This window comes from Musa acuminata, chromosome BXJ3-1 (assembly GCF_036884655.1).
Source record: "Musa acuminata AAA Group cultivar baxijiao chromosome BXJ3-1, Cavendish_Baxijiao_AAA, whole genome shotgun sequence".
Lineage (NCBI taxonomy): Eukaryota > Viridiplantae > Streptophyta > Magnoliopsida > Zingiberales > Musaceae > Musa > Musa acuminata.
This window is the reverse complement of record NC_088349.1, coordinates 12,585,583-12,599,346: the sequence shown is the minus strand read 5'-3', so window position 1 is coordinate 12,599,346 and position 13,764 is coordinate 12,585,583. Positions and strand designations below refer to the sequence as shown.

Sequence of the window (13,764 nt, the reverse complement as noted above, 5' to 3'; positions counted from 1 at the left end):
AACTCGCGACTTACACGATAGGACGTAACCGATGCACGACTTAACGACCGCACGCGAAACACCGATTCCTACGGCATCTTTGCAACAGCGCTGTTCTCCATTCTTTGAAACGAAAAGGAATGCTGATGGAATAGCAGGCATCGACTCCCTTAGGCGTGCCATTGACCGAGTTGAGTGTGCCAGATTCAACAGCAGTCAATCCACAGTTGCACATTGTCATTCAAAATTACAGTAGATTAATGATCTCAACCAGCTGAGTGTGCTTCCAGATCTGATTCATTAACAACATACAAATCACTTGCCTACGAGAAGATCCATGTCGCATTGATTATAACACCACTTGCTCTACAAAATTGCATGGATTCGCTCCGCACTGCAGTCAGCTGGCTGCGTTACTGGGAAGTAAGGTGTCTCAGTTGGAGATTGCCAGCCCTCTCCGGTTGCATGTTGATAACTTGATTCTTGAGCCGATCATTCGCGGTGAGGAAGAACAAGTTTTGGCTGCAGGCATCGGCGGCGTCATTCTCTTCTAAATTGCAGCATGTCAGACCGGGCGAGAAGCCAGGAGGGCAGTGAAGCTGAACGAGGTTATGTAGGAGGGGCGGCGTCACGTTGCTGAGATGTTGTCCGTTGCCCGATCTATCAAAAGGAAGCTGGTCATCGTTGGCCTGTGGAGTCTGCTTGATCCGTTTGGCGGGTGCTCCGATCGGAAGATCAGTGTTTGCGATGGCGTCCATGTCGTATCTACTGAGCTCGAAGTTGGTGACAGCGTTTGGGCCGCGAAACTTGATTGCCGCCACATCGTACGCCTCTGCAGCTTCTTCTTCCGTTGCTGTACAACAATTTTTGGATTAAGGATGGAAACAAGATAGAAAACAGTGTTCAGCAAACGTAGACAATCGAATAAGCTCACCAAACGTGCCAAGGTAAAGATCCTTATTTCCAGCAACACGACCTATCCTTGCTTGCCACCGGCCATGTTGATGATGCCTGATAAATCACAAGCAATTGCCTTAAACACACATTTGCAGTAGTAATTTTGGTATTGCATGGGCACAGAGTCTTCACCTTGTCACTCCTCTATAGATAGAAGCACCCCTTGAGAATCCACTGCTTCTTCTGAACAATTCCAAGAGACACTCGATAAGCATATGAAATGATGCAGTTCTCTAGGAAGATGGCTGCAAAATGTGTGCTTTTTTACCTTCTTATTGATGCAATGAACTCTTGCTTGGTCAAGCATTTCATCTCCTCAATCTCCTTGCTGTAAATGCACACCTGCCAAGGTTTAAGATAAGAAGTGGAGGAGCAAGCAACGTGAGTTGATGAACATGAAAGGAGAAGTCCAAATTATGATCTTTCTCTGAAGAATTCTATACCTAAATTAAAAAGTAGTCAACAAGAGTACTCTAATCCATAAAGCAAAGAAGTTGATATATAGTGTTTGCTTGGTTAATGAAAATTTCAGTGTTTGGTTAATACTAGGCCCGATTAAATCAGACGGAATTCTAGCAGAAGCAGAGAGACAACCGGAAAGTTTGTCGCAGCAGTAGGACCCCAATATTTCAGAGCTGCAAGATCGTAAGCCCTTGCTGCTTTCTCTTCGTCGTCGTATCCACCTGCGTCGTCGTATCGAAGTTTAATCGGTATTCTAATTCATATAAAATTGGTGTTTACATAACTTGAAGAAGAAAAAGTATATCTCACCTAAATACACTGAAGAGTAGCCACAGATATGACCAACAGAGCACATTCACATACATGCAAAATGAAACAAAACTTGTATCAGCAGAATAGCAAACACACCAAAAGCTCACAATTCTCATGAGTTCTCATCATGTAAGTTCCAAAACTGTAGTTTACAATTAAATGTAGTTCTTTGATTAGCATATCAGACAGCTTCAATGGGTCATTCTTAACTGGAGCCTAAGAACAGAATTCATAACTTGGTGATCCATCTTTGACTGTATACTGATGCATCAATAGTTTAACCTCCATGGGCTCACCACTATTTATATAGTGTAATATAATAAGAACTGAATGCACATGCAACCATGTAATGTCAGAATCATCACCAATAGTGCGATTGATGGGGGTTTCACAAGAACGACCTTTGGGTGATCAAATGCATCTGAATCTTAAGTTGGCCACAAGGACAGAAAGAAGCAGCAGTGCAATGCTACAGCGGCAAGCGCATGAGAGAGCCCAGGGGGCCAATGCATTTGATTCACGGTCTGTTGCAGTGACTCATGGGAGCTTTGCTGGGTTTGAGCTCCGGTCAAAGATACTGGGAGCCAGGAGATTTGACATGCGAGAAGCCCCCCCACTGAAAAGGGGTATCAGTGTACTTCTTCATCGATGAGAGGACGCCATTCTTCTTTTCCAAGCAGATGAAAGCTGCGTGTTGTCACATCGAGTATCACTGGATCGGCAAGAGATATCGATCCTACAGCTCGCATCACACTTTTCCCAGCTACTGATCCATGCACATGCACAGGTCATTGCATGTAGTGTTCTGATGCCTGATCCTAAACAGCAGGACTCTCTCCCAAAGAAATAGGTGTTTCAGGTCTTCCTAGAGATCTCTCCAGGTGAAGGAGGGTGGATGTGTGACTGCGAGAGACAGAGACGCTGGTTTCATGGCACCAGAACACTAGATTATCGTGGAAGCGGCAGCCTCTTGCGGACAAAGCGCAACCAGATCCGGGCGTCGTTGTTGTGGCCGGCCGTACCATGTTGTGGTACTGCGCAACGTTTTCCATCATGGATACTATCGAGTGCCGATATATCTCTGCCCCGAGCCATCAATTACGTATGTGGAAGGATCCATCGCAAAGTATGAGCGCACTCATCATATGTTTGATATCTACGTGGCCGACTGCTATCACAAGCCGACTTATAATCCTAATCTGGCGTAATTAACAAGCATGCAATACCAAATCTACTTAATTCTCGAGGAGAATTGGCATGAAGAAGAAGAAGAAGAAGAAGAAGAAGAAGAAGGGAGTCGTATACCTTGGCGTCCCTTGCGCTTCTGGCCCTCCCTCCTGCACGTGTTGTCCCACAAGTGCGCCTCATACCTCCCCGTCCACCTGTGCCTGGCGAAGGCAGAAACCGCGGGCACCCGCGCACGCACGGGTGAACCAATCACACGTTAACATGCATAACGAGGAGAGGAAGAAGCGAGTAAAACGATATATTGATCGACTACTACCTGGTCACCCCTCTGTAGACCGACGTCCTTTGGCCAGCGGCCGCTGACGCCGTCGCTTTCTTCAGCCCCACCGGCGCGGCCACCTCCCCGGCCCCTCGAACGACCGCCGACGACCCGTCCCGACCGTCAGCAGTCAGAAACTCGGAGCGGAGGGCGCCGCCGACGCCTCCTCCCAGGAGAACCTCCATCTTCAGCTCCGAGGGGGCGGGGGCCGGTGGAAGAACGTACTGGTAGCCGTAGGCAAAAGCGCCGACGTTGTTGTCCGAGGAGGAGGAGGAGGAGGAGGAGGCGGCGGCGGAGGCCTGCAGGTCGTAGCTGCAGGGTCGGAGGAGCATCTCCATGTGCGGCAACGCGAAGGAGATCCAGTTGTGGCCCATCTCCTTCTCTATCTCTCTCTAGCTCGCTCTGCAGTGATTAGGGTTGGAATTCGGCTTCCGGTGCAGAATGGAACCGGTGGACGTGTATATGAGGGGATCACGGAGAGAGATGAAGATGGGAGGGAACGACAAAAAAGGCTCAGCACTGTAGAAGTGCTGTGTAATTAATATGGTCCAAGTACTACGTGGTGGAGTGGATGGACTGGTGGAGTGCGGTCCGCTTTTTCGCTCGCGGCTGCTGCGGTCAAGGAAATCGGTCTTTAAGCAGCAGCAGCAGCAGCAGCTTTGCGGATGTTCCGGTGAAGAGAGAGAGGTAAGGCAGCATCTGATGACGTTAAAGAAGAAGAGAAGGGGATGGACTTGTCGTCTTGTTAAGTGCTCTCCGGGCCCTGCGCTGCGCTTCATCAATCTGCTTGTTTGGGATTTATTGCTTTGTCTTCTGTTTTCTATTCTGCTGTCCAAAACCTATTTCCTATCTGATTATTTCGCTTTGAATTAGAATTCGAACTATATAATGTTTAGCTTTGATCTTACTCGGTCGGGTTGGATTCGATCAGCTTTAACATGAGACGAACTTGGACGTAATACAATCGAATCAATACTGACAAAATCTAGTTGTGACAAGGCTGCAAGCTGTTGTAAGCTCATTGGGCTCAAGCGTACCCCTTCTTTCATCTTGAACTAATCAGGTTATGACTTTGTCTTACTGTGACAAGTCCACTCAAGAAGATGTTGGAGAAGTAGGACTGCCAATTCCCATTGATGATGGTGTTGGGAAAGCCATGAGGCCGAAGCTCATCTTTTGCCTCGACTCTAGATTTCATCTCACCTGAGCTGGGTAGAATTCATGCAGTGCCAGAGAGACATGGTGTAGAGTTCATCCAACATTTGGACAGGGTAATCATCCAGGAGATGATCAAATGAATGAGATCAAGGCAATCATCACTACAAGGAGTGATAGTTAAGTATCACTGTAAATGGAATTAATGGGGTGGTGTCTTGGAGTGGGGCAGAAAGGAAGACAAGATGAGTTACTAAGGACAAGACATATCACCAGCTTCACCAACAAAAGAATCTGAGCTTTCAACATTCTTAATTCTAGAGTGATCCATTGCTCCAGATTTGGTTGACTCCAGCTTCATTAATGGAGCAGATTGCTTGGTGAGCATCACCATGATACAATTTTCCATGCGGTCTTCATGACAATACTAATTATAACCAGACAGTGTTATGCACCTCTGCTATAGGTAGTGTGGCAATCCAACTTGGGACCGAAACAGACAAATCCAAAGATTTACTCATCATTATGTTCTAACAGAAGAAATATATGTTGATCAATGATTCCCAGATGGAACTAACAAGGCAAATCTGATGCTCTTTGGGGACTCATCAAAACATGTTAAGTTAGCTATTAAAGCAAATTGCAACATTGAACAAGATATAACCTGGATGAAGAACAGGAGTTTAACAATCAATGAAGTAAGACTATTAAGTTTAAATAAATTTCTAAGTTTATTGCTCACTTGAGTCCTTTTTATCTTTGGCAATATGGACTAATCCTTAGTCTATCTTCATAAGTTTCTCAGAGAGAAATCCAAACCTGTCATTTTCTATTACTCAAATGGGTTCATATTCCTTTTGTCATTATACATTTATTCTGTTCTTTTGCATGCTTCCACTGTAGATGTTGGATTCTTTTCCTTCCCCACTGACTGTCATGGATGGGTGACTAGTGCTTTTTGATCATCAAATTCAGAGAGATGGGAAGAGATTTTGTTCTTTCATCATATCTTCAAGATCACCATCTAATAGAAATAATAGAAGATAAAGAACAATAATTGAAGAAGTTTTATTGTAAAAATGAAATAGTTTTAGCTTGAATATATTAACATATTCCCTCTCCTATTTATACAGATTAGAAGGAAAGATTTTCCTCAGGAAAATCCTTATCTTCTATTAAGTTGAGGAAATCTTATCTTCTATCATGCCCCCGCAAGATGATGGTCCTGACAAGGATACCAATCTTGAATCGATGCAAAGAATGGTTTAAAGCGAGAGGCTTCGTAAGTAGAGCAAGAGCAGATCGCTATTGTTGCTGCGATTGCTGTTGCTGTAAGGGCACAGACGTTCCCTTCGTTCTCCTTAAGTCCGTCGACTGTTGGCAGATCAGCAAGAGCGAAGCTTCGCTTTTCTCAGCGGCGTTGGTCGCTGGCCACAGGTAAGAGCGAAGCTTCGCTTTTCTCAGCGGCGTTGGTCGCTGGCCAAAGGCAAGAGCGAAGCTTCGCAAAAAGCTTTATTGTAGAAATGAAATAGCTTTAGCTTGAATATATTATGTTCCATGTCCTATTTATACAGATTAGAAGGAAGGATTTCCCTCAACAGAATAAACAGAATAGAGAGATTTCCTCGTATAGTTAGAGAAATCTTATCTTCTATCAAGTTGGGAAACTTATCTTCTATCACCATCAACTTTCCTGGATCCCTATATTTCATTAAGCACCTTAGTGGCACAAAAAATCTTTAGATTCCATAAAGCATGTTATTTATATTACCTTTGGGAAAAAAAAAGCTTAAGCTTGCCAAAACAAATAAGGCCATATTTGGTTCCAAATTAAATATTTGGCTGCCTGTGATTGTGTATATCATCAAACAGATATATATATATATATATATATATATATATATATATATATATATATATATATATATATATATATATTGCAAAATGAAAGACTTCAAAGGCTATTACTGCCAATACTATTATCTTTTTGTGTGGAAAAAAGCTACTACTGTGTATCTTCATGAGAATAGAAACCACTTCAACTTCAATTGTATAAGAGCAAACAGAAAATGCTATACCAAACAGATCTGAGAAACAAGAAAGAAAATATGATGAAAAGGAGGTTAAATTTTTGTTTCAATGAATAGGAGATTCAAAAACAGTACATAAAGAAGTAAATCATCTTCCATCTAGCAGTGAAAGGCTTTACATATAAATTAAAATAGTTGCATAAAGCCAGGTGTGTTGTAAAGTGAATTAATGCACCAGCATCTCAGTCTAAACAAGCACAGATACATAAGAGCATCAAGACAAGACTGGAATTACCTTAATTGAGATAGAACTTGCTTAGCTTTCTCTGTTTTGGTTTTTCTTAGCATTCTCTGCTACAGTAGATTTCATATTATGTTGCATTCAAATGCCTTACAGCACCATTTAATCCACCAATGTGAAATTTTTAGATGCAAACTGCTTCAAGTTTCAGACACCTTCCATTATGTTCAGAATCTATTTGTCTCTCCATCCAAAAAGAACAAACCACACTACATCAAAAGGATTAGCCTTAAGAGGTTACCTCAAGACAACTTGCAAATGCTTTATATTCTAAGAAGAATGGCATAATCATCCTAATGGACCAGAAGGCCAATGGCACTAGTTTATTGTGGTGAAATAAGGCAATTCTTAGTGGCAAGTTAACCAAGTGATGAGCTTTTAGTGCAGACTGGCAGCATGTAACTTAACTACTTTATCTTGGTGCAGGTTTTGAGCAGTAGAACAGAACAATTGATATCTAAATTATTCAACATGCTTAATGAACAAGTTTTCACATCACAATTTAACAATATATCATGATATTTAAGAATAAGCAAAAGCTACATAGCAGTGATTTACAATGATAAATTCACAATAGAGGCCCTCTGCAATTGTAGTGACATCACCCAATTGATTCATTAATCAGCTCCCTGATTCAAGTTCCAAGCATTAGCTCTGGTTAGAACCAGTATGAATCAAGAAATAACTCGATGAATTTTACTCTCACTGCTTGTAGGAAGACGACTGCATAAATTCTATTTTCCTCTAACTTGGCCCACAGAGACCATGGCCATTGTTCATCTACCAGCAAAGGCTGTCAACACCATCAAGTGGTAGAGGCATATAGATATAGACAAACACAGGGTAAAGTATGAAGGAAATCAATAAGAAAACCCAACTAAAAACGCAAACACCATGTTTTTCCGGTTCACCTAACAATCCAGCCTACCAATCATCATCACTGTCCCCAAATCGCAACAAGAAACAAAGCATCAAAGCTCCAATGGTGCAGGTTTAGAGGATCTCCATGACTTGGTTTCTGAGTTACACAAGATATGAGTTAAAACCTTAACACTTTCATTGTACCTTAATAGGTTCATAGGTTGCATCCACAGAAGACGAAGAAGAAGCAGAGCATGGCAACCAAGGCTACCGACTCTAGCACCATAACAAAGGCCCAGACTATGTCGTCCACCACCGAGAAGGTGATCGCCGGCCAGGTAGGAATGATGCTGGAGAAGCTGAACTCGGTCAAATTAAACACGAGCAGAGACATGTTACTTGCGAGGTTGGACAGGTTGAATGGTGGCCATCGGAACACCATCGACAGCAGACTATTGCCCATCTTCTCTCTCTCTCTCTCTCTCTCTCTCTCTCTCTGTGCAGGGAAGAGGCATGAAGCTTTTGTCACAGAACCATGGTTATCAATCTATAGATAGTGAGACAGTGATGTAGAACAACACTTCTATTGCTCTGTACACCTGGAGATGGGTCCAACACAGCACCAGATGCTCTTCTGCCGGACTCTGGTAGCTTGTGGAAGGAATACAAGGCTGTGATTGAGGCCCACAAAGTAAGTGTAATGCCATCTTCTTCACAAGTTTGTATTTACCTCTCAGATACCTGATCCAAAAATATTCATCATCCCAAATTACTAATGCATGTAGTCTTATATATCATAACCTTTCATCTTCGATATAAGACTAACAAGGATGTCATATAAAGTGGTTTAATGGCAGTATTTTGAGCTCCTGCACACTTGTGAAAGTTGAGCTCAGAGGAAAGAAAACCTTTCAGTAGGGTTGTGATCACATCTAACAATCCAGTCTTGTGACCAAAGCAATTAATTGACAACAAATAGTTATTAATGGATTGTTAACTACTCTTCCTTTCTTCCACCACTGAAGAACTTACTGAAAGAGCTTGTTGTAAAGGAGTTGACCAGTGCCACATCCACTTGCACTTGTAGGACAGATCATGGCGAAGGACTTGACCAGTTCCACATCACTGTTCTTGGGGTCATGTTTGACTTTTCTAAAATAAGATGAGAAGAGTAGACCCGGTTTATTTTTTTCTCTTTACTTAGTTTGACTTCCATGGTCGTACTTGGAGCTGCAGAAATTGGGGGATGGGGCATTAGGACAGATCTTTGTGATAATTCAATGACATGAACTCGTTCTGTCCATGGTCTCCTTCTAGTATGGTGGAGTTTCACCTGCTTGCTCAAGCAAAATGTTTACTACTCGTTGTGGGCTTTGACATTTTCGAAGAGAAAGGTACAACTAGTTTGCCTCAAAGTCACGTGTTGTGTTGACGAACAAATCCAACGAAAGCAATCGACTAAACGCTAAATGGAATCTGCCAAAGCGAAGCACTGAGCAGACTGCCATCGAATCTGTTTGGACTAAGGAAGCAGTCATGTACTTTGAAGCACGCATGAAGAGCGAGAACGTCTGATACGACAGGTTATTACCACAAAGAATCTGCCATGGTTTCTGAGGCCAAATGAAGTGGAAATAAATCACTACAAAGCATTGCTCCCTTCAGGTTATTAGGTGGTGCACAATCTCATGCATGCGCGGAAACTTCGTGCAACCTTAAATCTCTTACATGAAGCCAACATCCTTCAGCTGCTAACAGCCAAAAGTTAGGAAGAGAAACATTAGTTTGAGGCATTTCTGCTTCGAGGAGACTTGTATATTACCATAGGCAAACCACAATGAAATCTTCGAGACGACTTTGAGGCCTGACTAAACAACAAGACTGGAACCCCACTTGGCTATGCATTCATTAGATAGATAGATAGATAGATAGATAGAACAGTCACACAGTTAATTATCTTTATGTCATGCATGATTGAAACTTGGACAAGAAAACTGAGAGTCAACCAAGAATCGGTGTGGAAGATCAACCTTTCGTTCTTATTATAATGATCGTGGTGGAATGTGATGACAGAATGGTCCCAATAATTAGACTGTGTCACTTGGATGGACTTGGGTTGGCAGCAAGCAACTTCCACAAACAAGCAAAGGAGAGCCCACCGCACGTTTCGAACTCCCTGTACTCCGGCAAAGGAGCTAACAACTACTAGAAAACCTTGCTGTGGATGGCGTATAGTGTATGGCATTCCATCCAGCATGTATAGTAGCTACAGTGGATGATCACTGAACATACAGTACATATGTGTATATAAATATATATTCATAAAAAACTTGGAGAGGCGAGATAATGAAGAACACTTTTAATGTGCAAGAAGTATATACAAAGACTAATATGCCTGAAATAAGCTAGAAAAGGATCAAAGGTTCGTCTCCCATGAGATAAATGATAACCACTGGCTAACATCCTCCGTATGCCACAAGGAGAGCTCTAACAGTTGCCTTTGCTAATCGATTCCGTCTTTGACGTATAGGTAACAACAATGTTCCAACTTTCTCATGCGAAGGATGAATACAATGCCACATTTCGCATTCTCCATTGATTTATCATTTTACTGGACTCAATCAATCATGCTTCCTCGTTTACTTCATTGATTGATCGACACGGCGAAACCAGAAACAAAGGTGCAGATTATTATTCGCTGCAGGAATACGACATGCATCTTCTTCCAAGTCCATGCTTTTAGAAGATGTGAACAGCTAGAAAAAGATGACGTTCCGTATGGCTTCCCTTTCATGATTTCTTCTCCTGTACGTAAACCATATCCACTGCCATGGTTGATCCTTCAGTCTGCAACCGCACTCGTCCTTTTCACATTCTTCTGGTTCAGTGACGGTGGTGGAGATGGTGATCCAAGTGGTGGACGGAAATGGCGGCTGAAAGCGAAAGATGTACATTGTTGGAGACGTAGAATTTAGAAGCTTAGAAGACTTGGAGTTCTTACCTGAGACATGGTCATCAGAATGGCTTGTGGCTTACGCCATGATCGACCTAATGCTTGCATATACAGGCCTATTTTTTATATCATATTAGTTTATATTCTTAATTTCTTGCTGTTAAAACAATTATTCAGAATCTCTTCTTCCTTCGAATTTGAAGTGGATTTTGAGATATGGTTGGTAGCAACGAAGATGATGGATGCAACATAAGTGTTGTTCTTCATATAGCCTCGAGTTACGGGTAAGTATGGATCTATATCTGTGCAGGGGCTGTCTCCGTAGATCCACACCGTTCATCAATAATTGCACGAACCTAAAAGAATTGTTGCAATTCACACCAGCGAATAGTTATGCAGTACTGTAAACAAAAAAGAGAAAACTATATATAAGCTTAGATTAAACCGTAGAAGATATATATATATATAATGATAAGTGATTGGACTCCCAACCAAGATAGAGTTCTTCATCATAAATCATCTTTAGTCCTAATATCCTTTGTTCTGATTCCATATATACATCTGAAATAAACCATGGATATATATATATATATATATATATATATATATATATATATATATATATATATATATATATATATATATATATATATATATATGTCCTTCCCAATATTTAAGTATTTCGTAAGTGCTTTTTATGCTAATATTCATCGAACAAATGCAAGTTAAGCACCATAATTATGATCATAGCCAATTTTTTAAAAATATTTTTTTAATTAACTAAAACATCTTTTATTACTTTCACCAATTATCTGAACCCTTGTGTTTTTTAATATTTTTAAGAAAGCATTAATGTAATTTTGTGTTCCAATATTAGTATGGTAATGGTCATATGTAAGTTTTTGAGTTTTGTAGGGATATATATGCAATGGTCATATAGTAAATATGAATTTACTTTCCCTTGTGTCTTCTCTTCTAATCACTCACCTGTTGCTGATGCATTGTGCATCATCTCGCAAGTACATACCATCGGAGGTGGAGCTTTCAAGTCTCAAGTCATTTGGGGTACATGCCACTTCTGTTTCCTTTGTGTGTGGTGTCATCTCCTGGAAGAGAAGGAGGAGGAGGAGGAGGAGGAGGGCCAGTCTGAACATTATCTGCTTGAAGAGTTTTAATGAAGCATTAGCACGTAAGTCTTGACCACACTTGAGCTTTGATTGTTTGGTGCAGAGTCATGCAATCTACCAAAACATGGTTTCGTCTACCAAAATGGATCATTGTTTTCAGACTTCTTGATAGCATCAAGTCAAAACTAGTCACAGTGATGCAACATTAAGAGGAATTCTTGGCTTGTTCCCAAAATATTATAGCAGTCAGAGCAAACAGGAAGTTGACTTTTATGGATGACTGACTATTATAATCCAACAAATGACAACATGAATTTTTACTCTCGATCTGTGGCTTGTTTCTGGAAACTCCAGTAGTAATTAGCATACATAGATTCTATGTTTGTCTCATTAATGCTTGCTTGGATTCATAGACAACATGATGAGCGCAGTAACCTGAATTCTAGTCAGAGAGATCAAAGCTTTTTTCGCTACACCTCAGAAACAATTTATTCGATACAAGCAGACGTGAATTTATAGTTCCTTAATCACGTAGTAAGAATTATAATGAGTGGAGAAAATGATGGGAAGACAGAAAAATTCCCGACACATTCTCTGGTTTCCCAAATCCATGCTGTCTTTTCCCTTTACAATTGCCTCTGTGATGTCCTCTCTCTGCAATTAGATCTGCTGCTGTAACCATGTGTCCTCCATGCTCCACAAGTTCTCCTCCCACCCGCTCTGATCCAAATCCATTGACCAACCCCAGATATCGCAAGCTCCGGGACTCGGTAGAGTCTCCGGCCAGTAAGCGCCGAAGCCTGTCGTTTCCTGAAACCATGCGTCGTCACAGTTGGTGAAGCGGTCGGACACTGAAGCTGTTGAAACCTGCACCTCGGAGGACTCCGAGGACGACCTGACCATGTTCGAGCTCTCCAGGCTGGCCCTCTTCGCCTCACCGAGCTCGACGTCTCCCTCCTCGGGTCGTTTGCAAGTCGATGGATCGTTTACGCTCTGATGCGTGGAGACCGCGGAGCCGTCGGAAGCCGCACGAATCCTCTCGAGCAGCCGAGGCATCCATAGGTGCCTCACCACGTCCTTGAACCGCTTGCTGTCGACGTCGCACCGGAGCTGCTTCGCGTGCTTCTGCACTCTGGTCCTCCAGTAGTTCTTGATCTCGTTGTCGGTCCTCCCCGGCATGTGCTGCGCTATCTTCGACCACCTGCGGGAAAGCCATGGCGCTCTGTTCAGGACTAAGCTAAGAGGAAAAACATGGGTGTCGGGAGATCCCGTGAAGATGGCAGCTCACCGGTTTCCCCAACGAGAGTGAAGCTCGAGGATGAGTAGTTGCTCCTCCGGGGTTATGTTCCCACGGCGGAGATCGGGGCGGAGGTAGTTGAGCCATCGGAGCCGGCAGCTCTTTCCTGTCCTTTTGAGACCTGCAACACGCAGAAACAGAGTAATTAGCACCATGAACAAACTGTTGGACGAAAAGAATCGATCATAGAGTACTGACAGGATTCACTCTACCTGCTTCTCGAGCTAGTGAATCCCATCGGCCCTCGCCGTGCTCCGCGACATAGTTCATCAGCAGAAGGTCTTCTTCCACGGTCCAAGATCCTTTCCTCAGCTCCACCTCGTCCTCACCACGGGCCCTTCCATCGAACTCCATGACTCGTCGAGTGTCCTGAAACCGAGTTCTTATGGAATTAGAAGAGTAGATCACTGGCGCTGGACTCGTTCGATGCATAGGTAAGCTTCTTATAGAGGGTGGCGTCAAAGAAACAGGAGTCGTATAGGCTACCAAAAGCCAAAAGTAGGGGCTTTAAACTAAATCAAACAGCGCGAGACCGGCTTCTAAGTTTGACTTTTCTTTGTCTCACATCTGTCCTCTAATATGTGGCACTGCAAGTGGATCAGCTCGATGCCCTGCACCCTGGCATGGTCAGACTCCTCATCAAGAGATTGATTTGGATTTTTCGATGATTCAATGATGCTATGGTCTACATTTGATACCATTACTCGCTTTCTTCCCTTTCTCTTTTGTCGAATGCAGTAAGGTAGACTACCACCTTCCTGTACAACAAGACAAGACTGTTCTTAGTAGTTCTTCTGGAAGAACTCTGCTGCTGCTGCTCGAG

At 42.6% G+C, this 13,764-nt stretch overlaps 2 protein-coding genes across 2 annotated transcripts; both read right to left on the bottom strand.

Annotated features, from left to right (window-relative positions):
- Nucleotides 1-182: 182 nt before the first annotated feature.
- On the bottom strand, nt 183-4,324 carry LOC135628440 (AP2-like ethylene-responsive transcription factor AIL7). Its single transcript, XM_065135080.1, has 7 exons — nt 3,215-4,324; nt 1,708-3,098; nt 1,531-1,619; nt 1,205-1,278; nt 1,069-1,119; nt 914-990; nt 183-832 (listed from the first exon to the last, which is right to left on the bottom strand). The coding sequence occupies exons 2-7, from the start codon at nt 1,751-1,753 to the stop codon at nt 393-395; spliced, it is 777 nt and encodes a 258-aa protein (XP_064991152.1). The 5' UTR covers nt 1,754-3,098; nt 3,215-4,324; the 3' UTR covers nt 183-392.
- Nucleotides 4,325-11,986: 7,662 nt separating this feature from the next.
- Nucleotides 11,987-13,372, bottom strand: LOC103997054 (transcription factor JAMYB). The gene is made up of 3 exons (XM_009418189.3): nt 13,154-13,372; nt 12,933-13,062; nt 11,987-12,845 (listed from the first exon to the last, which is right to left on the bottom strand). The coding sequence occupies exons 1-3, from the start codon at nt 13,293-13,295 to the stop codon at nt 12,305-12,307; spliced, it is 813 nt and encodes a 270-aa protein (XP_009416464.2). The 5' UTR covers nt 13,296-13,372; the 3' UTR covers nt 11,987-12,304.
- Nucleotides 13,373-13,764: the final 392 nt, after the last annotated feature.

Coding starts and splice junctions, on each gene's coding strand:
- LOC135628440 (XM_065135080.1), bottom strand. CDS start 1,753: ATGTGCTCTGTTGGTCATATCTGTGGCTACTCTTCAGTGTATTTAG. Junction 991..1,068: donor ATCTATAGAGGAGTGACAAG/GTGAAGACTCTG, acceptor GTGATTTATCAG/GCATCATCAACATGGCCGGT. Junction 833..913: donor TCTTTACCTTGGCACGTTTG/GTGAGCTTATTC, acceptor ATTGTTGTACAG/CAACGGAAGAAGAAGCTGCA.
- LOC103997054 (XM_009418189.3), bottom strand. CDS start 13,295: ATGGAGTTCGATGGAAGGGCCCGTGGTGAGGACGAGGTGGAGCTGAGG. Junction 13,063..13,153: donor TTCACTAGCTCGAGAAGCAG/GTAGAGTGAATC, acceptor TGCGTGTTGCAG/GTCTCAAAAGGACAGGAAAG. Junction 12,846..12,932: donor CACTCTCGTTGGGGAAACCG/GTGAGCTGCCAT, acceptor GCTTTCCCGCAG/GTGGTCGAAGATAGCGCAGC.